Source organism: Rana temporaria, chromosome 9 (assembly GCF_905171775.1).
Source record: "Rana temporaria chromosome 9, aRanTem1.1, whole genome shotgun sequence".
Lineage (NCBI taxonomy): Eukaryota > Metazoa > Chordata > Amphibia > Anura > Ranidae > Rana > Rana temporaria.
The window spans coordinates 105,185,098-105,210,198 of record NC_053497.1 but is presented as its reverse complement, the minus strand read 5'-3'; the positions used below and the strand labels follow the sequence as shown (position 1 = coordinate 105,210,198).

At 44.5% G+C, this 25,101-nt stretch overlaps 1 protein-coding gene across 3 annotated transcripts in view; it reads left to right on the top strand.

Moving 5' to 3' along the window:
- Positions 1-1,542: 1,542 nt before the first annotated feature.
- Positions 1,543-25,101, top strand: part of LOC120913811 (protein CutA homolog) — a 40,327-nt gene continuing 16,768 nt past the window's right edge. The window contains exons 1-4 of one of the 3 annotated variants that reach the window (XM_040324056.1): positions 1,543-1,729; positions 13,611-13,720; positions 18,425-18,484; positions 20,288-20,333. In XM_040324056.1, coding sequence (XP_040179990.1) covers positions 1,667-1,729; positions 13,611-13,720; positions 18,425-18,484; positions 20,288-20,333 — 279 coding nt within the window. In that variant the 5' untranslated portion in view covers positions 1,543-1,666. Of the gene's footprint in view, positions 1,730-13,571; positions 13,721-18,424; positions 18,485-20,287; positions 20,334-25,101 lie in introns of all 3 variants that reach the window. The other 2 variants (XM_040324055.1, XM_040324054.1) reach the window with 2 other exon arrangements.

The following is a 25,101-nucleotide window of genomic DNA, read 5'->3' as shown; positions in this document are numbered from 1 at the left end:
ACTTACAAGCCTGAGCTGTAAAAATGCCAGTTCCTCAGAAGTCATTAATGATTTTTTTACAGGTTTAGTTACTTGTCTTTCCCATACCTCCCAACTTTTTGAGATGGGAATGAGGGACACCTATCAGCAAAAGTATGCAGGCGTAGGACACACCCCTTGCCACACCCCCTTAAAGGAGAATCGTACAAAAAACAAGATTGGTTAAACCCACAACAGCTTTTTTACAACTACCATTTCTTTATATTGTCTTTTGGAATTGACAAACGCAGCAATTTAGAAATCAGATGAAATGTTTAGCACTGGGAAACACTTTTTGATAGCTAAAAAGTGCATTTTATATACAACTATATAGATCAGACCAAAATGAGGGACAAATGAGGGGGAATGAGGGACAGAGGGACATTGCTCCAAATCAGGGGCAGTCCCTCAAAATCAGGGACAGTTGGGAGCTATGCTTTCCTAGCAACATTGCCTGATGTACCTTTAGTACTAGTGACCTATCCTACACTAAAATTACAGCTGCAATGGTACTTAGTCAGAGATGTCATTATCATCAGATATTGATATGCTGCAAAATGCGGCAATAAAATGCGGCAATAAAATGTATCCCGATTTACAGTCTCAGAATTGTGGGAAGTACAAATCTCTGCTTTCTCCACAGCAAACATTGACCGTCCTTCCTTGGCCAAAGTGATTGGGAGAAGGGCCAGCTACACCTAAAATCATTGAGGAAGAAAAGTGTTTCTCTTTCTTGCCTTGAAAGACGGTACAACATGCATTTTTCTTTCTTCCAGAATTCATTTTAAATTTTTGTTTCATTCTGTGATGGATAGTCACTCAGGACACATGATGGACATCCCTGTGGTGGTCAGGCATACAGAGGACTTTTTGTTTTTGTAGCATATGGGTCAATGGAAAGGCAGTCTGTATGAGGCATAAAATACACACACTGTGCCAGGCTCCAACTGCTCTGCCATCCTGAATGGCTTCTTTATACACCAGCCACACGTTCCGAGGAGATTTTCACTTTCCACACAGATTACCAGTCATAGGAATTACTAGGCATAGGATCACACTCTCCAACTAGCAGAAAACGCAGCAAGGCAGCATTAACGGAACTTTACTCTATTTCCATATTCACAATTTGTTGAGTAGAAGAGAATTACATAAAAGGAACCCTATAGAGTTCAACATATTAGAGATTAGATACACACATAGATATGAAAGAATCAAGCCCATTCTCTCTCTATCGTGGTAGTCAGGTTTCCATTGATGCATCTCTGTTGGAGAAATTCTGTTCACTTCCTGCCCCAGTGACCACACAGGAAATGAGGGGTAAAAACAAAAGGAAAACTGAAATCAGGAAACAACTTCAGAGTTTCTAATCCTTCCCCATTCCATCCAAAACTAAAAGCACATTTTGGCTGGTGTTCCACTTTAAGTAAATGAAGCTGAGAGATGGAAAGGGAAAAAGAGATGGGGGATGGAATAAGAGAGAGAGACAGAAATAGAGATGGAGAAGAGAGAGAGAGAGGGGAGGACTCGCATATTTCACAGGCACAGACCCAGCTTATGCTCAGGCTGGCACACAGAACTCACCTCCCTCCTCCTCTTTCCCACCACCATCCTGGGTCATGAGGGAACTCGTGGCAGGAGACGGTAAAGAATGATGGGGTGCTGGTCACCTCCCCAGAACTGGCATCGCCCAGGCTGGATGATTGTGCTGCTGGTGAGTGATTTTATTCATGTCTCTAAGTGTAGATTGCTGTACATGTATAGATAGACAAGATTGAAACTGAAAATGTGCCATTAAAGTGATAGAGTTGATTAAACAGATTTAAAATGTAAACTTTTCAGACTTCTCCAGCTAATTTTCTAGGCATGGTACCTCCACGCTGTCTGTATTATATAAATCATGAATGTGGAGAAGAGAATGAAGAAATTCCATCTGACAGGTGGCTGGGGGCATCTAGTGTCCTGATGCAACCCTCCAGTGGGCACTTAGTTGGATAGTGGCAGGGACACAGAATCCAATGGGTTACCTTCACCAATTATGGCGTGTGTGTGTCGCTGGATATTAACCTTCAGTACAGACTACAATTATTACACACTGGGTTAGTACATTCTCTGCATATTTTCAGGAGTTATTTTCATGAGTTCATACAGAGTTACAAAGTAGGATGGAAAGTTTTGATAACATTTTTGGAAGCAGGATATTTGGGGCTTTTGCTGATTTAGCTGTTACTATTCAGAAAGGATGATGCCACAGGCAGAACTGCAAGGCAGTGAAAGACATAGAACGGGACACCTGTAGAAGCAACATTTTCCCATGCAGAAGGCGACAGGTTCATCTACGATTCTGCACCGTGTATTTGTAATAAGGCTCCATGCACACTAGCTTTTTTTTTCATCTTTTTTAAAAAAATTTACAGGAACTTATCTTTAAAGGGGTTATAAAGGTTTGTTTTTTATTTTCTAAATAGGTTCTTTTAGACCCGGTTCACACCGACGAGTCGCGTCACATTGAATGCAATGGAACTGTTCGAATAAGAGCGACGCAAGTCGCAAGAGAAAAAGGTTCCTGTACGACTTCGGGGGCAGCTCAGGGCGACCTGCATTGACTTCTATACAGAAGTTGTTTTGAAAATCGCCTCTGAAGTCGTCCTCTGGACGACTTGAAGAGTCGCCCCCGAAGTCGTGCCGCTGCAGTGTGAACCGACTAGTGCATTGTTGATTCACTTATCTTTTCCTTCAATTTCCCTTCTAAATGTTTTTTTTCTTTGTCTGAATTTCTCATTTCCAGTTTCTCCTCAGTAAGCTTGCCCCCATCATCCGAGCCATTCTGGCTGGGGGTTAGTCAGCTAGAACAGCTTACTGATGAGGAACAGGAAGTGAGAAATTTAGACAAAGAAAACAAAAGGAAAACAAAACATTTAGAAGGGAAATTGAAGGAAAAGGTTAGTGAACCAACAATGCACTAGCTTAACCACTTAAGGACCCCTTCACGCCGATATACGTCGGCAGACGTGGGGTGCGTGCACGCGACCCAGTCCGAAGCTCCGCGGGCGCGGGACTTGCGGACCCGATTGCCGCTGGAGTCCCGCGATCGGTCCCCGGAGCTGAAGAATGGGGAGAGCTGTGTGTAAACTGTGGCGCCGTCATCGATTGTGTTTCCCTATAAAAGGGAACACACTATCGATGACGTCACACCTACAGTCACACCCCCCTACAGTTAGAAACACAAATGAGGTCACACATAACCCCTTCAGCGCCCCCTTGTGGTTAACTCCCAAACTGCAACTGTCATTTTCACAATAAACAATGCAATTTAAATGCATTTTTTGCTGTGAAAATGACAATGGTCCCAAAAATGTGTCAAAATTGTCCGAAGTGTCCGCCATAATGTCGCAGTCATGAAAAAAAACGCTGTTTGCCGCCATTAGTAGTAAAACATTTTTTTTTATAAAAATGCAATAAAACTATCCCCTTTTTTGTAAACGCTATAAATTTTGCGCAAACCAATTGATAAACGCTTATTGCGATTTTTTTTAACCAAAAATAGGTAGAAGAATACGTATCGGCCTAAACTGAGGAAAAAAAGTAATGTTTTATATATTTTTGGGGGATATTTATTATAGAAAAAAGTAAAAAATATTGAATTTTTTTCAAAATTGTCGCTCTATTTTTGTTTATAGCGCAAAAAAATAAAAACCGCAGAGGTGATCAAATACCACCAAAAGAAAGCTCTATTTGTGGGAAAAAAAGGACACCAATTTTGTTTGGGAGCCACGTTGCACGACCGCGCAATTGTCAGTTAAAGCGACGCAGTGCCGAATCGCAAAAACTGGCCGGGTCCTTTAGCTGCCTAAAGGTCCGGGTCTTAAGTGGTTAAAGGAACCTATTTAGAAAATAAAAAATAAACCTTTACAACCCATTTATGCCCCTAGCCTGAGCGCCCCCCCCAGAAGCAAATAGCATCCATGCACACTTTATTGTAGGCTAAAAGCTTTTTTCAAGCTTCAGCTTCCAGGAGCAAATGTTTGTGGGAGCAATTTACTAGCAGAAAAAAAAGCTTACATTTCCTAGAAGTTCCTAAACGCTGTTAACCATTGCTAAGCAGCGGTTTCCAGCGTTTTTGTTTTCTTAGTCAGCGGCCGGCTGCGTTCCTTAAAGTGATTGTTATTTAAAAAAAAAACACAAAGCTTCACAAACGTCATACTTACCTCCACTGTGCAGCTCGTTTTGCACAGTATGACCCCGATCCTCAACTTCTGGGGTCCCGCAGTGGCTCTCACAGCTCCTCCACACATCAGATAACCCCCTAGGTGAAGCGCTCTCCTGGGGGGGTTACCTTGCGGAGCGCTCCTGAGTCATCCATTCGATGACTCAGTGGAGGTTCACCCAAAAAATCTATTTTTAACATTAGATTGAGGCTAATTACGGGAAGCAGAATCGGTTGTTTTTTAAAAAATCAATGCAGTACTTACCGTTTTAGAGATAGATGTTTTACGTGGCTTCCGGGTATGGGCTGCGGGACTGGGCGTTCCTATTTGATTGACAGCCTTCCGACCGTCGCATACAGCGCGTCACGAGTTTCCGAAAGTAGCCGAACGTCGGTGCGCAGGCGTCGTATAGAGCCGCACCGACATTCGGCAACTCGTGACGCGCTGTATGCGACCGTCGGAAGGCTGTCAATCAAATAGGAACGCCCAGTTCCGAAGACCATACCCAGAAGCGGCGGAGAACATTATCTCTAAAACGGTAAGTACTGCATTGATTTAAAAAAAAAAACACCCGATTCTGCTTCTCGTAATTAGCCACAATCTAATGTTAAAACATTTTTTTCGGGTGAACCCCCGCTTTAGGTCACATGCATACACCCAATAGGGCCAATTTAGACTAGAGTCATTTAAAGTGGAGTTCCACCCAAAAATGGAACTTCCACTTTTTGGATTTCCCCCTCCGGTGTCACATTTGGCATCTTTCAGGGGGGAGGAGGGAGCAGATACCTGTGTAATACAGGCATTTGCTCCCACTTCCTGGCATAGATCGCGGTGACCTATGCCACTTCTGGCGCCTATTCTGTCCCCCCGCTGTCTCCTGGGAGACACACAGGTCCCAGAAGACAGCAGGGACCAGTGAGGACGGGGAGCGACTAACGCATGCGCAGTAGGGAACCAGGAAGTGACGCCTCCTGATTTCCTTACCGAGAATGGCGCCGGCAGCAGCCGAAAGCCGTTGGACAGATCGGCTTCGGCTGCCGACATTGCGGGCGCCCTAAGTGTCCATATATTAAAAGTTAGCAGCTGCAACATTTGTAGCTGCTGGCTTTTAATATTTTTTGTTGTTTTTTGGCGGACCTCTGCTTTAACCTACCAGCACCCACAGAAGAGTACCCACAGAAACACCACGCAAATACAGGGAGAATATGCAAACTCTATGCAGATAGTGTCATTGTTCAGATTCAACCTGATAACCCTAGCAAGCCACATTGCGCCTTGTGACTGGTTCCACAGTCTTCTGGGACTTGTGACATATCCCAGGTGACTGCAGGGAGGGAGAGGGAGAGGAGAACTTCCGGTAGGATTGCCTAGGCAATCTGAGCAGAAGTGAGAGTGGGTACCTGTCAAAATCATTACCCCCCCCCCTCTCAAAAAAAAAGTGCCATTTGGAGGCCTTAAAGCAGAACTTCCCCTTTTGGGTAGAGCTCCGCTTTAACTTATAATTCAAGATGGAAGGAATTCCATCAGGCCTAATTGTTTACTCCGGAACACTCAGCACTTTACACACAAGTCACCAACACAAAAACAACTTCCATTTTGCCTCAAACACAGCAGTATCTCACACTGGATGCCAGTAACGAGGTGCCCTCTAAATTATACTCTGCATTATTCACATGGAAACACAATAGATTACAGTGAATAATTCAGTGAGCTGGACACCCTCTGCATGTGACTTTTGTGAGAGTGAATGTTCAAGTCTCTTAATACAACAGATCTTATTTCCTGAGGCAATTTTCTAACATAGGAAAGAGAGAGGTTTATTTCTTCACACCAAAAATATCTTAGAAAAATTACAATATGTCTTCGGAGTTTTCTATTTAAAGGATAAATTCACCTATTATAACATGTTATACCCATATTCAAGGTTATATGTTATGAATGCACCAGCCAAACCCCGACGTGACAGCAGACAGGGAATATTCTTTCTGTGTCTGCTGCCACAATTCCTCTGTGAATGGAAAACTACAAGGTCCGGTAGCCTTTGTGGCTGTCGGCTTGTAGTTTTCAATGAACTACCACAGTGCTGTGAGCACTGTGGTAGTTCATCGATACCTCCTGTCAGATTGTATCTACTTTTTCGTATGAGGTATGAGCAAGCCGATACACTGACAGATCTGCAGGAGACACCCCAAAGGCAGGATAGCACATCCAGAGGCAGGGGCAGGCTAGCAATTCACCCCAGAGCTGAGTCTATTCCTAAAGGGGGAAGAGAGAAAGGATGTTGGGTTAGGGGTTCCAGATACCATAGCAAATCACTTGACTCTCCAAATCCAGATCAATGTCCAGCTTCACAGTGTCAGAACCTTTATCCCAACCTAAAGGAAAGAGGGGGGGTTTTCCTTGCGCTAGGAGAATGAATATAAATGAATTTCAAATGGATAAGTGAATAAATAAATAGTGAGTAATTCCAGCAGCAACGCTAAACATGTGATATACACGCAAAAAGTAAAAAGAAAAAAGATGAGCTGCGCTAGGAGTCGCAACTTAATGCGAAAATAATATAAATAAATAAATGCATAAATAAATAAATGAATAAAGTGCTAGTGCAAAAAATAGCAAAAAAAAGGGATGATGCCCAAACAGTCATGGGAAAAACCTTTCGGGGTAATTACAACAATCTGCTATTTGGGACCAAACGCTTAAAAAACTTTGTTAGTCCATTAGAATTGCATACTAATCAATTGTTAGGCAGTCCAAAATGAGAGGGGAAATCAACAGCAGAACCCCAAAACATATGAATGTCCAAATAGATGGGCAAAAAACAGTTGCAGAGTAATAAAATGATCCAAATATTGAACAGCCTCTGGTCTCTGGTCAGAAGAAACATATATTCCCACCGAGAGGTAAGTAAGGGTGTGCTCTTACCAGATCCACGATCATAAAAAGCGTGTCGATCCACTCAGGTCATGGAGAAAACTCGGTCACAGCTGACAGGCAGAATATCCTCTCCAATGTGTTTAACGGCTCCACGTCCATCTGACAGTACTTGTCCTGGCCAGGAATCCCTGGAGGAGCACAATCCCCGCCCCCTGCTTGTGATTGGAGAAATCATAAATCGCGCCTCTTATGTCCAATCACTGTGCTGTGATTCGTTTAAGCACAAGCTGATTTTTGGGAAGGGAGGTTGTCCCTGAATGGTAGTTTGTAAATGTGGTCACCCTATATAATGCATTAAATTTGCCATCATTGTCTGGTTGTCTCTGGGAGAAATGAAGGACAAGCTCTCTGATGAGTCCTCATCAGAGAGCTTGTCCTTCATTTCTCCCAGAGACAACCAGACAATGATGGCAAATTTAATGCATTATATAGGGTGACCACATTTACAAACTACCATTCAGGGACAACCTCCCTTCCCAAAAATCAGCTTGTGCTTAAACGAATCACAGCACAGTGATTGGACATAAGAGGCGCGATTTATGATTTCTCCAATCACAAGCAGGGGGCGGGGATTGTGCTCCTCCAGGGATTCCTGGCCAGGACAAGTACTGTCAGATGGACGTGGAGCCGTTAAACACATTGGAGAGGATATTCTGCCTGTCAGCTGTGACCGAGTTTTCTCCATGACCTGAGTGGATCGACACGCTTTTTATGATCGTGGATCTGGTAAGAGCACACCCTTACTTACCTCTCGGTGGGAATATATGTTTCTTCTGACCAGAGACCAGAGGCTGTTCAATATTTGGATCATTTTATTACTCTGCAACTGTTTTTTGCCCATCTATTTGGACATTCATATGTTTTGGGGTTCTGCTGTTGATTTCCCCTCTCATTTTGGACTGCCTAACAATTGATTAGTATGCAATTCTAATGGACTAACAAAGTTTTTTAAGCGTTTGGTCCCAAATAGCAGATTGTTGTAATTACCCCGAAAGGTTTTTCCCATGACTGTTTGGGCATCATCCCTTTTTTTTGCTATTTTTTGCACTAGCACTTTATTCATTTATTTATTTATGCATTTATTTATTTATATTATTTTCGCATTAAGTTGCGACTCCTAGCGCAACTCATCTTTTTTCTTTTTTCTTTTTTCTTTTTCTTTTTTCTTTTTCTCTTTATCCCAACCTGGCAACACTAAGGCTGGGTTCACACTACGGTTTTCCCGTCCGTCAGCCGCATACGATTTCAGTATTGAAAACGTACGGGCCCGGACGGGAAAACGTATAGATAGAGAATGCATTGCTAATCGTATGCACTCAGATGCATCCGGGTGCGTACGATTTGCTGGCAAAACGTTTTTTAAACGTCCGCAAAACCGTGTTCAACCACGGTTTTGCGGTCGTTTTTAAAACAGTATGGCAAACGCATACGTTTTCCTTTAACATTAATGTTAATGGAAAACGCACATGTGTGCGGTTCCATACGTTCCCGTCCGTTTCAGCCGCATACGGTTTTTCATATAAACCGTATGCGGCTGACGGACGGGAAAACCGTAGTGTGAACCCAGCCTAAGCATAATCCCAAATTTCAATGCATTCAAGTGAGTCAGCAGGCCCTTTTGAGAGACCAGTCTTCTTCCTGGCTCTCTCTAGCAGGGGGCCTCTCCTGGGTCTCCTCTTTGGCACAGCTTCCTCCAGGCATGGCAGGAAAGCACATGTACTTCAGCACATTAGGCACCAAACCAGGCTACTTGGCCTAACAGCAGAGCTCCATCCAACAGCACAAACCCTAGGCCTCAGCCCAGTGGAAAAGGGAGACCACATGGCCTGTCTCAAATATTTATATCTGCCCCCCAGCATACACCAGTGGCATAAACCTCCTACTGGAGAGGCTGAAGAAAATATCAATATTCAGAACTTAGGTTTGTTTGCAAAATGTCATACTATGACCAGTGATATTGGGGACATCTACTGGAGACCGTGAGAAATCACAAGCCAACTTAAAGTGTTACTACACCCATAATAGTAAAATCAGTCTGTATATGCAGTAAAGCATGCTTGTTATACTCACCACGGAACCTAAGGGGTTAATCCTCTGCATTGTGTAAAAAATCTCATCTCCTCTGATCATCCCCTTCTTATACAGTCCCCAAACCATCTCCCGATAGAACAAAGCCTTGGGGGCAAGCTGCACATGCTCAGTTTGGTGTGTATTGCTAGAGAGGTTTTTTTTCTTTGGGAGAGTGCATGTGATCAGCACAGGGCATATCAGCAATGTCCAGATAGAGGGTCAGGGGTCCTGCAGCCTCATATGACCATCAGGGGAGAATGAAAACGAATCCTACAAGTTTTTAACCAGTGCTCAGTCAGACACTGCAATAACTGCTGATGAGAAAAGATATTTAGCAGTTTATATTTACTAAAACTTTTGCATTTCCATGTTCAGTGTACCAGATATAGTGAATGCAGGCTTCTGAGTTTAGTAACACTTTAAGCTTAGTGAAAAAAAAGGTGAAAAACTATACAGTCTGAGATACTGCCCAGTCAAAAACAAAATTGCAAAAGTAGCCCCTGTTTAGGACAAGGGGGCTACACTCATAAAACCTGTATATCTGACATTTTAAAGAAGTTGTAAATAAAAAAAAATGTTTTGCTGAAATTACTGTTTACAGGGTAGAGACACATAATAGTTAACTGATTCCTTTTAAAAATGAAAAATAGATAAAAAATCAATCATATAATGTACATGTAGTTTCTAGTTTCGTTTTTGCATGTTGTTTCCTGCCTCTATGCCAGGGGTGGGCAATTATTTTTTCGAGGGGGCCACATGAGAAACTAAAAATATTTTGGAGGGCCGGGCCAAAAGGCTAAACTCAATACTGCATAAAATCAATTGTATTTCTTTATAAAAAGCAGTAAATATCATTGTTGGACAACTGGTACGAGTACTTGTTATAGACATGGCACAGGAGGGGGACAGAGGCTGGGGACATGGCACAGGAGGGGGACAGAGGCTGGGGACATGGCACAGGAGGGGGACAGAGGCTGGGGACATGACACAGGAGGGGGACAGAGGCTGGGGACATGACACAGGAGGGGGACAGAGGCTGGGGACATGGCACAGGAGGGGGACAGAGGCTGGGGACATGGCACAGGAGGGGGACAGAGGCTGGGGACATGGCACAGGAGGGGGACAGAGGCTGGGGACATGACACAGGAGGGGGACAGAGGCTGGGGACATGACACAGGAGGGGGACAGAGGCTGGGGACATGGCACAGGAGGGGGACAGAGGCTGGGGACAGGCAGCCACTGTTTAATCAATAACAATTGATTAAACAGTGGCTGCATGTGATGGCACAGTGGCTGCGTGTGATGGGCACAGTGGCAACAATTGATGGCACAGTGACTGCGTGTGTTGGCACAGTGGCTGCATGTGATGGCACAGTGGCTGCGTTTGATGGGCACAGTGGCTGCGTGTGATTGGCACAGTGGCTGCGTGTGATGGGCACAGTGGCGACAATTTATGGTGGCACAGACTCATGGGCGTCCGCTAAAACTTTTTCAGGGGGGGGGGGCGCTTCAGCAGCGGCGATACACAGTCGCATTTTACCCTTTCATCGACTGCTAGCGGGGGTTAAAAGCTACCCCCCCACGTTAAAATTTAAAAACACCCCACTGTGCCCCCTGCATCTTTCAATATCTCTTTGTCCTACTGTGTACCCCGTCTCCACAACTGCACCTCTGGACCCCTTTACATTACACAGCACCCTGGATCACTGGACCTATTTCTATTATTACATAGCTATACAAAATTAAATGGTTCAACTCACCATAATGCAGAAACAGTTGGAGACCCGAGTGTGTCACTTGCCACCATCGCCTGCCACGCGTTGCGGATTGTCACTTGCCACGTCGCCTGCCACATGCTTATCACTTGCCACGTTGCCTGTCACATGTTGTGGATTGTCACTTGCCACGTTGCCTGCTGTCACATGTTGTGGATTGTCACTTGCCACGTCGCCTGTCACATGTTGCGGATTGTCACTTGCCACATCGCCTGCCACATGCTTATCACTTGCCACATTGCCTGTCACATGTTGTGGATTGTCACTTGCCACGTTGCCTGCTGTCACATGTTGTGGATTGTCACTTGCCACGTCGCCTGTCACATGTTGTGGATTGTCACTTGCCACGTTGCCTGCTGTCACATGTTGTGGATTTTCACTTGCCACGTTGCCTGCTGTCACATGTTGTGGATTGTCACCTGCCACGTCGCCTGTCACATGTTGTGGATTGTCACTTGCCACGTTGCCTGCTGTCACATGTTGTGGATTGTCACTTGCCACGTTGCCTGCTGTCACATGTTGTGGATTGTCACTTGCCACGTTGCCTGCTGTCACATGTTGTGGATTGTCACTTGCCACGTTGCCTGCTGTCACATGTTGTGGATTGTCACTTGCCACGTTGCCTGCTGTCACATGTTGTGGATTGTCACTTGCCACGTCGCCTGTCACATGTTGTGGATTGTCACTTGCCACGTTGCCTGCTGTCACATGTTGTGGATTTTCACTTGCCACGTTGCCTGCTGTCACATGTTGTGGATTGTCACTTGCCACGTTGCCTGCTGTCACATGTTGTGGATTGTCACTTGCCACGTTGCCTGCTGTCACATGTTGTGGATTGTCACTTGCCACGTTGCCTGCTGTCACATGTTGTGGATTGTCACTTGCCACAGCGCCTGTCGCACATTGTGGATTGTCACTCGCCACATCGCCTGTCACATGTTTATCACTTGCCACGTTGCCTGTCACATGTTGTGGATTGTCACTTGCCACATCGCCTGTCACATGTTTACCACTTGCCACGTTGCGGATTGTCACTTGCCACGTCGCCTGTCACATGTTGTGGATTGTCACTTGCCACGTTGCCTGTCACACATTGTGGATTGTCACTTGCCACGTTGCCTGTCACACATTGTGGATTGTCACATCGCCTGTCACATGTTGCGGTCCGGACTGTCACTTGCCTGCTCCAATTGTCCCTTGCTGTGTCCCAGAGTCAGGACCAGGGTTGTCAGCAATGTCAGGCAGCAGAGAAATTATTTAAACTCTCTAAATTCCCGCGGTGCCTACACAGAGAGGAAGGGGGCTGCTGGGCGGGCAGTGAGAGATGATGTAATCTCTCTGCTCCCTCCCGCTTAACAGCTCGCTGATTGGCCAGCACTCGCTCAGGCATAGACACTCACCAAGCCAATCCGCCCAGCCCACAAGTTCTCTCACCTGACACCCGTCAGCGGAGCCGCCCGCACTTTTAGCTGTCACTCGCCCGCACACTATGTCACTCGCTCCCTCACCAGCCCACACAGCTGCCCACAGCCTGGCCTGCTAGCTCTCACCCATCCACGGCACTCACCGGCCATCCGCTGTTAGATTTCAGGGGGGGCCGTCCCGCTGACAGGGAGGGGGGGGGGCGATCGGGGGAGATATACAGTGCAGACACCTCACGGCTCTCCTCTCACTGTCACAGCGCCACGGCTCTATTTACCAGAGAACTCTGCAGCGGCGCTGTGACAGGGAGAGGAGAGCCGTGAGCTGTCTGCACTGTAATTCTCCCCCGATCGCCCCCGTCTGTCAGTGGAGCTAGCTCTAATTTCATTCATTTCATTCAATCATGACATTGGCACTGGTTTCTAGGGGGGGGGCGAGAGCCCTCCCTTGCCCTGTAGACACTCCCCCTTGGACGGATCTGTCCAATCGCGAGCAAGGGGGAGTGTCTATGCGACTCCCCCTTGCTCGCGATTGGACAGATCCGTCCAAGGGGGAGTGTCTATGCGCGGCGGGGAAAACAGCTGTTCAAACGAACGCTGTCTATAATGTTCCCCGCCGCGGTGATTAACGTGGCGGCGGCGATTTCGGCGGCGGCGGCGGGGGGCCGGATTAAAAAGTCCGCCGGGCCGTATACGGCCCGCGGGCCGTAGTTTGCCCAGGTCTGCTCTATGCTGTACAGAGCATACAGAGCCACAGAGCAGTGATGGTTTGGAAACAAAACTAGAAACTAGACACACAGTAATCACACCTCCTTGATTAGTGACCACAGAGAGCAAGCTCCCAGTACTGTGGTCATCAGGAAACAGACAACCAGGAAGTGTGGAGATCAGAGAAGAATTACAGTAAAAACGAACAATGAGGACATGAAAACAGCACTGCATTAAGGTAAAGGAAGCTATTAAGATAAAAAAAAATTAAGCAGCTGTTGTGTGAGCTACAGTATGTTATCTGCCATGTTACATTACACAAAGTTCACAGTTCTTTTGTGGGGTTTACTAGGCAATAATTCAGCTGGATGTGTAAAGATGTTACATTACATTGTACTATCTGCACTAATTTGGTAATCTTTGCTTTTGCTTTGCAGCTAATGACTACTTCATGTTTACTGTTCCCTGTATTTAAGAGCATTTTGTGCCACATTCATGCTGCGGTCACAGGAGGATACATCTCTGGGTCTCACTCCCTGGCTTTCATCAATTGTCCAAATGACCAGGTCGCTAAAGATATTGCCAGGTAAAAAAAAACGCAAGAATTGCTACCAGACTACATCCTGTACGATGTCTGGACTGAGCTGGTATTGTGCCACTAGGTAGATTGATCTGTCTTAAGTTACATAAGGATATAAATTATGCTATTAGAATACCATGAGAGTTACACACTTCATTCATTTTTGGGCAATTCTTAAATTGACCTAGCGGGGACGCTGTAACTGCACTCGCTAATTCATAAACCATAGGCAGGAGCTGCGGTCACATGAATACAACATTAAGGCAGGACTCCAGACTTAGAAGGCGAGCAACTCACTTGCACAGTTAATACCTTGTAATCCGTGGCCATACTTCTCACACTGGAAATTAATCTGGGCTAATGAAATGGACTTTAGACGATACAAGTAAATATGGTAGAAAATCTATAGATCTATTTATTCATAAAAAAGAAAGTATACGAAGAAAAAAATGATATACAGAACTTTGTGAACAAAATAGTACAATATCAGCATATTATCACAGTACATACTTTAGGAAATATTACATAAAAGTTTATACTAGTGCACATAACCATACAACACCAGGAAGTATATAAAAACGTTTAGATCCTTAGGACTGGATTGGATATGCGGAGTGATGGATGTTGTTTTTACTCGCTTTTACTCAACATGTTTCGCGTTCAAGACGCTTCATCAGGAGAATAACGGTAAGTAGGATAGGTCTCCGCAGGAATGTATGAAACAGACCTTGGGAATCAGTATATAGCATATACAATGCTGTTACCTGACCAGCCGTGTAGGCATGTGAAAGGTTATTTAAAACATCATAGTATATGGATGTAGAAAACTTTGGTCTAATGCACAGTTTGTAAAGGTAAAAAATTATTATAATGCGACAGAGGATACTCTGACTAAGATCCCTAGATGGAGTCCCGGATATAATAGTAGCTGGAGTGGCTGGGTAGCTTGTAGGCTTAGTGGTCCTCGGAGCTTCAAAACCGGACCCGAGGGGAGCAGGGAGGGAGTGTGTAGTTTCCTTATCGCACTTGCATGTAACAGCATTGTATATGCTATATACTGATTCCCAAGGTCTGTTTCATACATTCCTATGTATACTTCCTATGTATACTTCCTGGTGCTGTATGGTTTTGTCCTTATAAGCATATGTGCACTAGTATAAACTTTTATGTAATATTTCCTAAATGATGAACTGTGATAATATGCTGATATTGTACTATTTTGTTCACAAAGTTCTGTATATAATTTTTTTCTTTGTATACTATCTTTTTTATGAATAAATATATCTATAGATTTTCTACCATATTTACTTGTACCGTCTAAAGTCCATTTCATTAGCCCAGATTAATTTCCAGTTACATATTATCGGGACGTTGGTACATTCTAACATTGGCATTTATAGCGTTTAGTCGCCCTGTGTTTTATTCACTTTTTCTAGCAAGATCCATTTAAATTAGGGCTGTGCAAATTAACTTTTAATTAATCGATTAATCTTTAATTTTTTGGATCGATCAAAATCTTTTTGATCGATTAAAATTCTTTTGATTGGTACTAGGGTTGTCCAGATACCGATACCAGTATCGGTATCGGGACCGATACCGAGTATTTGCGGGAGTACTCGTACTCGCGCAAATACCCCCGATACCTAAATAGAATACTTCCCCCCCCCTTTCCCCCCCCACCGCTGCCGCCGCATCGCGCCGCCGCATCGAGGGACATGGCTAGAGGGACATTGCTGCATATGTGAGGGACATGGCTAGAGGGACATTGCTGCATATGTGAGGGACATGGCTGCATATGTGAGGGACATGGCTAGAGGGACATGGCTGCATATGTGAGGGACATGGCTAGAGGGACATTGCTGCATATGTGAGGGACATGGCTAGAGGGACATTGCTGCATATGTGAGGGACATGGCTAGAGGGACATGGCTGCATATGTGAGGGACATGGCTAGAGGGACATGGCTGCATATGTGAGGGACATGGCTAGAGGGACATGGCTGCATATGTGGGGGACATGGCTGCATATGGGGGGGACATGGCTGCATTTGGGGACACATTTAAAAAAAGTATCGGTATTCGGTATCGGCGACTACTTGAAAAAAAGTATCGGTACTTGTACTCGGTCCTAAAAAAGTGGTATCGGGACAACCCTAATTGGTACTCACCTCTCCGCCGGCTTCTGGGCCTTCAGGGAGGTCCGTCGGAGATCCAGTAACGTCACGGACACCGGTGGGGCTTGCTGTGTCCATCTGAAGGGTTCCTTTTCTGTGCCTTCATATCTGCATGCCGGGGGGACCTTACTATCTGCCACACGCAAGGGCTGTTACACTTCCCTCTATCACTTCCCTCTATCAACCTGGGATTCCACAACCATCCACTGGGAGTTGTGATAGTTCCCTTCATGGGACATCTACATGGCGACGGACTGATGTTAACCCCTCCTCATCTGGATTCAGCAGTGGTATCGTTGTACACATTTTTATACCAGTATCATACGTTTTTATGACTGCTTTTGGTACCGTTTGGTATTACTCACACCAATTTTACAGTTTATGTAGCTACATCGATTTTATCTCCAGTGCAATATTTATTTGGTTACCTACTTGAAGACCATAAAAGTTTTAATGCGATTCCCATCGAGCGCTGCCTTTGTGTGTTTTTTGTATCCTGCTATCCATTTTTCCAGTGGTTGGTAGCTGCACTGGGAATCAGCCTGCAAGGAGATCAGCTAAAAGTAGTTGGATCTGTATGTGCGTTATAATTAATCGAAATTAGTCGATTAATCGATAAAAAAAAAAACGATTAATCAAACAGAAAATTTTTGATCAGTAACAACCCTAATTTAAATACTTCTCACACTGTTAACACTTCGGACACCACTTGCGATAGATAACACCTCTCCCTTCAGATGTGCAGAGTTAGTGAGCTGGTACCGTGGAGCTTGTACCGGTCTCCACCAACTAGGCAGTACCATCACCCCTCTCCCAGTGACAATATTCTCTATGTTGCTATTGGACACAGGAAACACATTTTTCCATAACTTTATGCTTGTTCCCCTCCCAAGGCTTTGCTACTTCATCTCTCACTCCCGTGACTCCCAGGCTAGGTATCCAAGCACTCTGTGTTGTGAAATCAGTTCCATATGTGGGGAACCGGCCACTAGTGAAGGGACCAAACAAACACCCCTTCACTACTAGAGTATCCATCACCCCTGTTATGTCACCAATTTCCTGGCTGGTTGGTTGCATTAGCAAATTACACAGACACTGTATTCATCAGCAACAGTAATCTAACTTCCTCTGGACAGGCAGTTTGGATTAACAAATAAAGTTATTTTACTGAAGTAGTTGCAGGTAAGTAGTATCAGTTCTCAAAGACGTCTTCCATACACTTTGCTATACAAGCAATGCCCCATAGAGTAACCGTACTTAAGGCAGATAGCTATATCCAAAAGAGTCTTTCTTAAAGCGGTGGTTCCCCCTAAAACAAATTTCTAACAATACATTCGTAAGACCTGTTACACTGCGGGTAGGCTGGCTTTTGTTTTGTTTTTTTAGTACATACCTCGATATCGGCGTTTCGTCCCTTGGCGGTGGGCGTTCCTAGTTGATTGACGTTCCTCCGACGGGCACATACGTGACGTCACGACTTTCCGAAAGAAGCCGAACGTCGCTGCGCAGGCGCCGTATAGAGCCGACTCTATACGGCGCCTGCGCAATGACGTTCGGCTTCTGTCGGAAAGTCGTGACACGCAGTATGCGCCCGTCGGAGGAACCTCAATCAACTAGGAACGCCCACCGCCAAGGGACGAAACGCCAATATCGAGGTATGTACTAAAAAAACAAAACAAAAGCCAGCCTACCCGCAGTGTAACGGGTCTTACGAATGTATTGTTAGAAATTTGTTTTAGGGGGAACCACCCCTTTAAAGCAAGAGTGCATAATAGGCAGTAAATTCATAAAAGGTAGCAATCAATCCCTTAAAGTCAATGATTTGTTAATAATCCACAAAAGGCAGTAAGTCTATGACTGACAGATATAAGTCCATAAAGATCCACAGGTTACAGACCCCATTGGGAACCACAACTAGGGTCCCCCTCAAGGGGGTTGTCCATTCCAGCAGAGTAACAGCTCCATTTTGTCAGTCTTTCCCCTGACCACTCTTAGACCTGCAGGGCCGGTGCTTTTCTGAAAAGAGGTGAAAACCTGACCGGGAGCATTAACCCTTTCTACTCAAACACCACCAGCTCAGCAGGTCAACCCGAGGACACAGTGCAACATTTATACATTGTTACAATTTGCAGCATGGTTCCTTTAGTTAACCTCAGAGCATTAACCCAGAAGAAGAAACATGTTTAACCCTCTGGAACCCTATTGGAAGCACCTGCCTACAAACTCAGTAAAAAATGTGATATTCTAGAAACAAGATGGGTCCTTTATCAAAGGGTATGCGTTTGCTTAAAGCAATTGGTAACTGCTGTGACGTTTGCCGGTTCATGATAAGGGTGTGCTGGGGACGTATGTACCTATTGATAAATTGACACACAGAGGGATTAAAAGATGGACGGTAGCTTTATGCACAACATCTGTTGGGGAATGGGCATTACAATGGAAATTCATGTTATAGAACTGGACTATTGCATTGTAGATCAGGAAAATACATGTATGACTATGGCGGTAAAATTGTTTAATTTGTCTAATTTCCTTAGGGGCATTCTGGAGAAGAAACTGGCAGCCAGTGTGAATATTATGCCAAAAAGCTCATCGCTGTAAGTGTATCCGAACATCAATAATTCACACACCAATTCTCATGTCACAACCAGCAAATCCATTGAAAACATTCATCAAGATTGCAGATGTAGCTGCTATCCAAGCGGATAGTTTATGGTAAAACCCTAGTACAAAGTAAACATAGTGTAAGAGAGGAAAATCTAAAAAGTGACAATATTAAAAGTAGACCTTGCACAGAACCCTCCTCCACTGTTTGCTCGCAGTGCCTAGGCAAGGATGACATCACAGGGCCTTCTCTCAGGAACCTGGTAAAGCTCACGACAAAGGCTCCAGAACAGTGCAGGAATGTCCTCCAGGGATGCACCGCTTTACGGAGATCATGCAGGAAAGCTTGCGACTCCAACTAATTTTTTTCAGATTTAATATTTTCTTGCAAAGTGCACTTTAAAAAGAACAATCAAAGTTTTCTGTGTGACGGTCTAAATATATACAAAATCCAGTTACAATGTGATGCACAAGCCCCATAAAGTAAAGTTAAGAAAAAAGTTTTTACCTTCCATAACTGAGGCAAATCCTTCCTTATTTGCGCCTCACATGCTCGCCTTCACAGACACTGCAGCTCAAATTGGGGGAGGTTTCAGCAACAGAGGCAGTGTTGTATATTTAGTTAGCGATGGGCAGGACTAGGTGTGGTGCTGATTGACATTCTACAGTGGCAACACTGATAGCCATGCCCCAGCAATATTTTTTCATCCAGCTTTAGTTTAGGCAGGCATAGCCTACAAAAGACTGGCATCTCTGATCTGAATTCAGGGGCAGGGCAGCATTGTTGCTACACCATCACAGGAAGCTGTATACGCAAGGGCTGCAGAATTATTTTTTATTGGGAGAGCACAGTCTTCTATGAGGCCGGGTTCAAACTAGCTGCAGCTCGCAGCAGGGGGTCCGGTGCGTCTTTGTTCTACGTTTCAGGGATGAATTTTTGCGTGAATTCGGACCTGAAATCTGACCCAAAGACGCACAGGACCCTTTTCCAGAACGGACCGCGGCTTCCCCGGAGCTGTGTAAACCTGCTCCATTGAGAGCCGGTCACAGTGTCCTGTTATTCGAATTGGATGCGGGGAAACGACACAAAAAAAAAAGGATAGGCAGGATCAACAGGTAAAATGGAAAAAAAGGAACATTAAAGGGGTTGTAAAGGTTCGTTTTTTTTTCCAACTAGGTTCCTTTAGGCTAGAGCATTGTTAGTTCACTTACCTTTTCCTTTGATTTCCCTTCTAAATGTTTTTTTTTCCTTTGTCCAAATTTCTCACTTCCTGTTCCTCCTCAGTAAGCTTTCCCCCCATCATCCGAGCCGTTCTGGCTGGGGGTTAGTCAGCGTGCTCGCCCCCTCCCTTGGGACTACAACCCTGCGGGGAGATGCTGCTTAAAGGAACCTATTTAGAAAATAAAAAACAAACCTTTACAACCCCTTTAAAGATAGTAGATTTAGCAAGGAGTTCTACTTTAAGGATTTTATTGCTTTCTTTCTTTATTTATTTATTTTATAATAGGAGGAAGTTCCCTTTCTTTTCTGTATGGTCATTGGGAAAGGAAGTGCAAAGTTCAGACATAGACAACAATAGCAACCTGACAGAGGGTCTAACCCATTGGTTTTCAACCTGCAGCCCATCCATGGTCTAACTCTTCATAATCCATCCAAAGATAGAAAATAAATGAATAAGAATCATAACAGACCAGGCACCCCTATTAAACAGTTACTGTGTTCCATACAGCCAAGTGGTTTTAAACATAATATATATACTGTTATATATACTATATATTTTATTGATATTTCACAGGTACATCTGGAAAGGAGAAATAGAAGAGTCTACTGAGGTACTTTTAGTAAGTGTTTCTCAGTCGTTCACAGATATTAGTGATAATGCTCTCTGACAGTTTGTGTTTCGCTCTTTTTTTTACATTTTTAGTGGGTTCAGACCGGGTTCACACTTGTCCGACAAACGCTCCTACATTGGAAGCTCATGTCGCATGACGTGTGAAAATCAATGTTTCCCTATGAGAGCCGTCTTAACTGGTCCGACACATGTCGGTCCGACTTTGAAAATGCTCCATGTACTACTTTGGTCTGACTTTGATCCTACTTCAGCCCATTGAATATCATTGAAGTCGGATCAAAGTAGGACCCTTGTCCTAACCATCCGACTTTTGACATCCGACGTGATTACAGCAGCAGTAAAATAAATTTATCTCACTCTGGGATTGTTTTAATTGGTCAAAGAACAAGTCAGACTATCGCAAAGTCGGATCAAAGTAGTATCCTATTCATGAAAGTTGGATGGATGTAGGACCAATGTAGGACCGATGTCGCAGAGCAAAGTAGGGTGAAAGTCGTACTACTGTCGTGTAGTATAGTGTGAACCCAGCCTGAGTCTGTGTTCTCTTCAAAAGCCCATTCAGGTGCCCAACAATCAATCTAAAAGATGAATGTCACCTGCACATGATTGCACGTTTAAAGAAAACCAAAGCCGACTATATCAAAACTGAAAATTCACATTGCTAATTCACACCAGATGCAGTTCTGTGCGTTTTTTCTGCACAAAATGCATGCACATTGTTTTCCATGTATTCCAGTGGCTCTAGTTCACACCAGTGCAGTCAGTTCCAGTCAGTTTCCGGTGCAGAAAAAAAAAAGTAGAGCGTGCTGCATTTTTTCTGCGCAGAACTGTACTGGAACCTAGCAACTTGTATTAAAAACGCACTGGAACTGCGTGTGGTGTGAACTGTAAGCAAGAACTGAGCGTATCCGGAGTACATTTTTGTGGTGTGAACTGGCACTAAAAATGCATGCACAGTGTTTTCCATGTATGCCAATGGCTCTAGTTCACACCAGTGCAGTCAGTTCCAGTCAGTTTCCGGTGCAGAGACTGACCGCAAACAGACTGGAACTGACTGCATTGGTGTGAAGTCATTGGAATACATGGAAAACAATGTGCATGCATTTTTTTTTTTTTTTTTTTGTGCATGCATTTTTAGTGCAGAAAGGGGATTTTACACTGAGAACAAAAAATCAAAATTTTTTCCCCATCTATTGAACCATTTAACCTTTGGAACATCCCAAAACAGTCCAAGTGAAGAGTGGGCAATGCAACAAACCATTAATAATAGGCCCAAGTAGACAACTGAGAACCGTGACCTTGAAATATATGGATAAAGCCGGCATTAGATGAAACAGAAACATCCTCCTGGTAGAGCTTGAAGAAAAAGTGATTGGAGGGCCAGGTATAACCTTGCACATCTAAGAAACAGATGCTAAAAAGCACTCAAGGAAACTTGCAGAATAACCTTTGGCAAGAAAACGTGTAACCCAGTGCTTGAATGCTGATCTGTCTAAGCCACCTAGAGATGGTGGCACAAGAAACAGGAGCATCCTTTCAGGGTCCATCCAGGATGACGAAAAGGGAATTGGTCCTTCTGAAATAAGCAGTGGCTAAGAGATAGACTTGCAAATTCTGATCTACATCTAAAAAATGAAGGGAAATTTATTTTTGGTGAACTGGAGTCAGATAGATTGACCAAAAAACAATGTTCTGATTGAGGCGAAAGGCAGAAGCCACCTTAGGCAAGAATGACGTTTTGGAGCTCAAGGCCATTTTGCGTCTATGTAAAACCTAATAGAGCACCTTGCTGGATACAATTATTTTTTTAACATACTGTCACTAGTGCAATACAGCATCATTGTATGATTGGTGTGGTGGTGACAGTATGGACATTTATTTTTTATTTTTTATTCAATTATTAAACATTTAAAAAAAAAAAAAATCTTTAACTTTTTTTTTTCCCACACTTTCATTAAAATAGTTTAGTGTCCCCATAGTGGCCACTGTACTACTTTGGGGGGGGGGGGGGGGGGGTTCAGTTTTTTTTTTACACTTTGATTGCCGTTACAGTAAAGTTTCAGGCCTCACCTGGGCCTTAGGTCTGCTCCTCAGACCCTCTCTTTCCTTCTGAGTCAACTCCCTTCCGTAGCTTACTTTGTCAGCTTCATGCTGCTCAGTCGCCAGCCACATCTGCCTCCTTTGGACATGCACGCTCAGGCCGCCACCTGCAGCCTTACTATCCTCGAGACCTCCTGTGTCTCTCTCTCTCTCATGGAGCCGTCTCCTACTAGGACCCTCCTGATCTTCTTGGCCAGACCTCCTGTCTGCCAAACTCTAACTCTTGAAAGAATATGAACCCAGCCCACAGGTGTGTAATCAGCATGCCTGCGAAAAAAAATCAGGTGTATATTGCGAAAACAGAGTGACATGGGGTTGCATCTCCACACCCGCAAGAGGATAACAGGAGCAGGCAGAGTTGGCAACAGGTGCTAAATACAGAAGCAGGTTTAGGGCATTCAATGCAATGGGTAATCAGAACAGCAGCAATCTCAAGCACAAGGTATTTGGTAAAGACACAGAACCAACCACAAGGAGGGAAAGTATTTACGGTATTACAAGTCTTGTGAGCATGCTCATCTTCAGAGAAACACACCCATGCACACTAACACAAGCGCCAGGAGGTGCACCTTAAGTTTATAGCTAGCTAAACGTCCACAAACTGGTATGTGCACAACTCACTGCAGAAAGGCAGGACAGGCCATGCCCCTGGCTGTACAAATTCAGATCCTGGAGGTACTGTATCAGAATCAGAGACTTTGTAGTTGCTGGCTCATAAACCATTAAGGCTGGATGCAGTCACATATAGAATTTGCTAGGGAGGGTGCAAGAATATGCGTGTGGCCTCTACAAGTCAGAAAATAACTGACTGACTTGGGTCATAATGTCATACATGACCATAGTTGAAAACCTCAGTCAAAAGGGCAGAGGATTCAGCCATACTTGACAGTGCTAAAGAAGACTACGAGAATGGGAAAAACTAGAGGTAGCCTGTCACACTGTCAGTGGGCACACTGCAAGCAGCCCTGGAGCTGTTAGTGCAAAGTGAGTTGGGGGCACCAGAAACAGCAAGGCTGGATCCAGAGTCAGGCATCCTGTGACTGCATGGTGGCAAGACAGAGGAGGGTGCACGTGAGACACATAACCCAGAGAATGTTGTGTGGGATTGAGCGCTGGGTTAAGTCAGTGTAATCCCTTCTGCATAGAAATTGTCAGGAAACAGGTAATAGTGGCACCCAGCAAATGCAAAATCCCCTGGTGGTTGGCCTGACCAGCTTATTCACCAAGTTTTCCGAAACACGGCACGTGATGAGGCAGTGATCTGGATCTGAAAAGCAATCTGCAGGTAATTTTTAGAAGAACATAGTCTGGAGATTGCCCCACACGGAACCCATTGCTCGAAGGTCAGGTTTAGGTTATCCCCTTAAAAGAGAAGCATGGGTTGCTTGTTTTTTTATAGATTCATACTTACCTAGATGGATGTAGCATCGGTCCAATGCTGCATTGGTCCTCTGTCGGCTCCAACACTGAGAACCAAGCAATCAAACCCCCAGATCGCTCCGTTTTCAGGGCTCCCTGAGCAGTGGTGACTTTCAGTCACAGCACTCTGCTCTTCTCCCCCTCACTCACTGGAGTGCTGAACTGTGAAGGGGGCAGGAGCTTCCGACTCAGGCTCTCAGCAGTTCTCTGAGAGGCTGAGCCGGGTCCTGGCATGTGGTGGATCCCGACCATAGGTTTGCGATCTTGCCCATATAAGAATTATTTTGCTAAAATAATCACTTTCTACAGTATTTTATTGCAGTGAATGGGCCAGGCTAACATTTAACAGTTGTGAATATTTTTTTGCTTGAACCCAACCATATGATACAACAAAACACAGATTTGGATTCGATTTTTTGTCAGTATAGATTATTCCTTTTTGCATCTGCAGAATCAGTATTTAAGGATACAGTGACGCTGAAGTGCTTATTATATGGAACAATTGTATTGCTACTTAAAAACCCAACATGACGATTTTGTCTTTTCTGAAAATCTACTTTACACCAGTGTAGCCCTACTCCCATAGGAGCCACAGGATTACTGTCCAGGTCTTTCCCACAGGCTTTGACCCACTCATTCGCACAATTCTTCAATAACCAGCCTAGGGCATGTTATTTTGTGGCTTTTATTTTTGGATAGGGTTGAGGGTAGTGGTGGGATACTCCACCTGAGGTATCTCCAACAGCAGCTTCCACCTGGGAGGGCAGCGTGTTCCCCCAGGCTGGACAAATCCCCTCCTGGGAAAAGACCCTGAGCTCAGTGTGCTCACAGAATAAACACAGCTACCCAGCATGCCATCAGAGCATGCCTCTCTGGGATATTCATGCTGCCATCTGCATAGCTTCACACCTATTATCCAGAAACTTATCAAGTTTCCTGGATACAGGTGAAGCTATAGGTCAGACTGTCAGCAACTAAACACACTGAAGACCTTACTAGCAGATTACAGCTTCACTGGATACTTTTGCCTACCAAATAAATGCAGCCACACTGACTACAGTGCGGCAACTAAATTTACCTATCAAAAACACAACAAATTCTAACTTATCTAATCCTAGCACCTACCTAGGAGCAGGGCTGCTAATAAGACTGTACTGAGCCCAGGCACCATCAGCTTAATTGTTAATTTCTGCCTAAACAAACTGATTTTACTAGACCACGCCCCCGCTCCTAGTTGC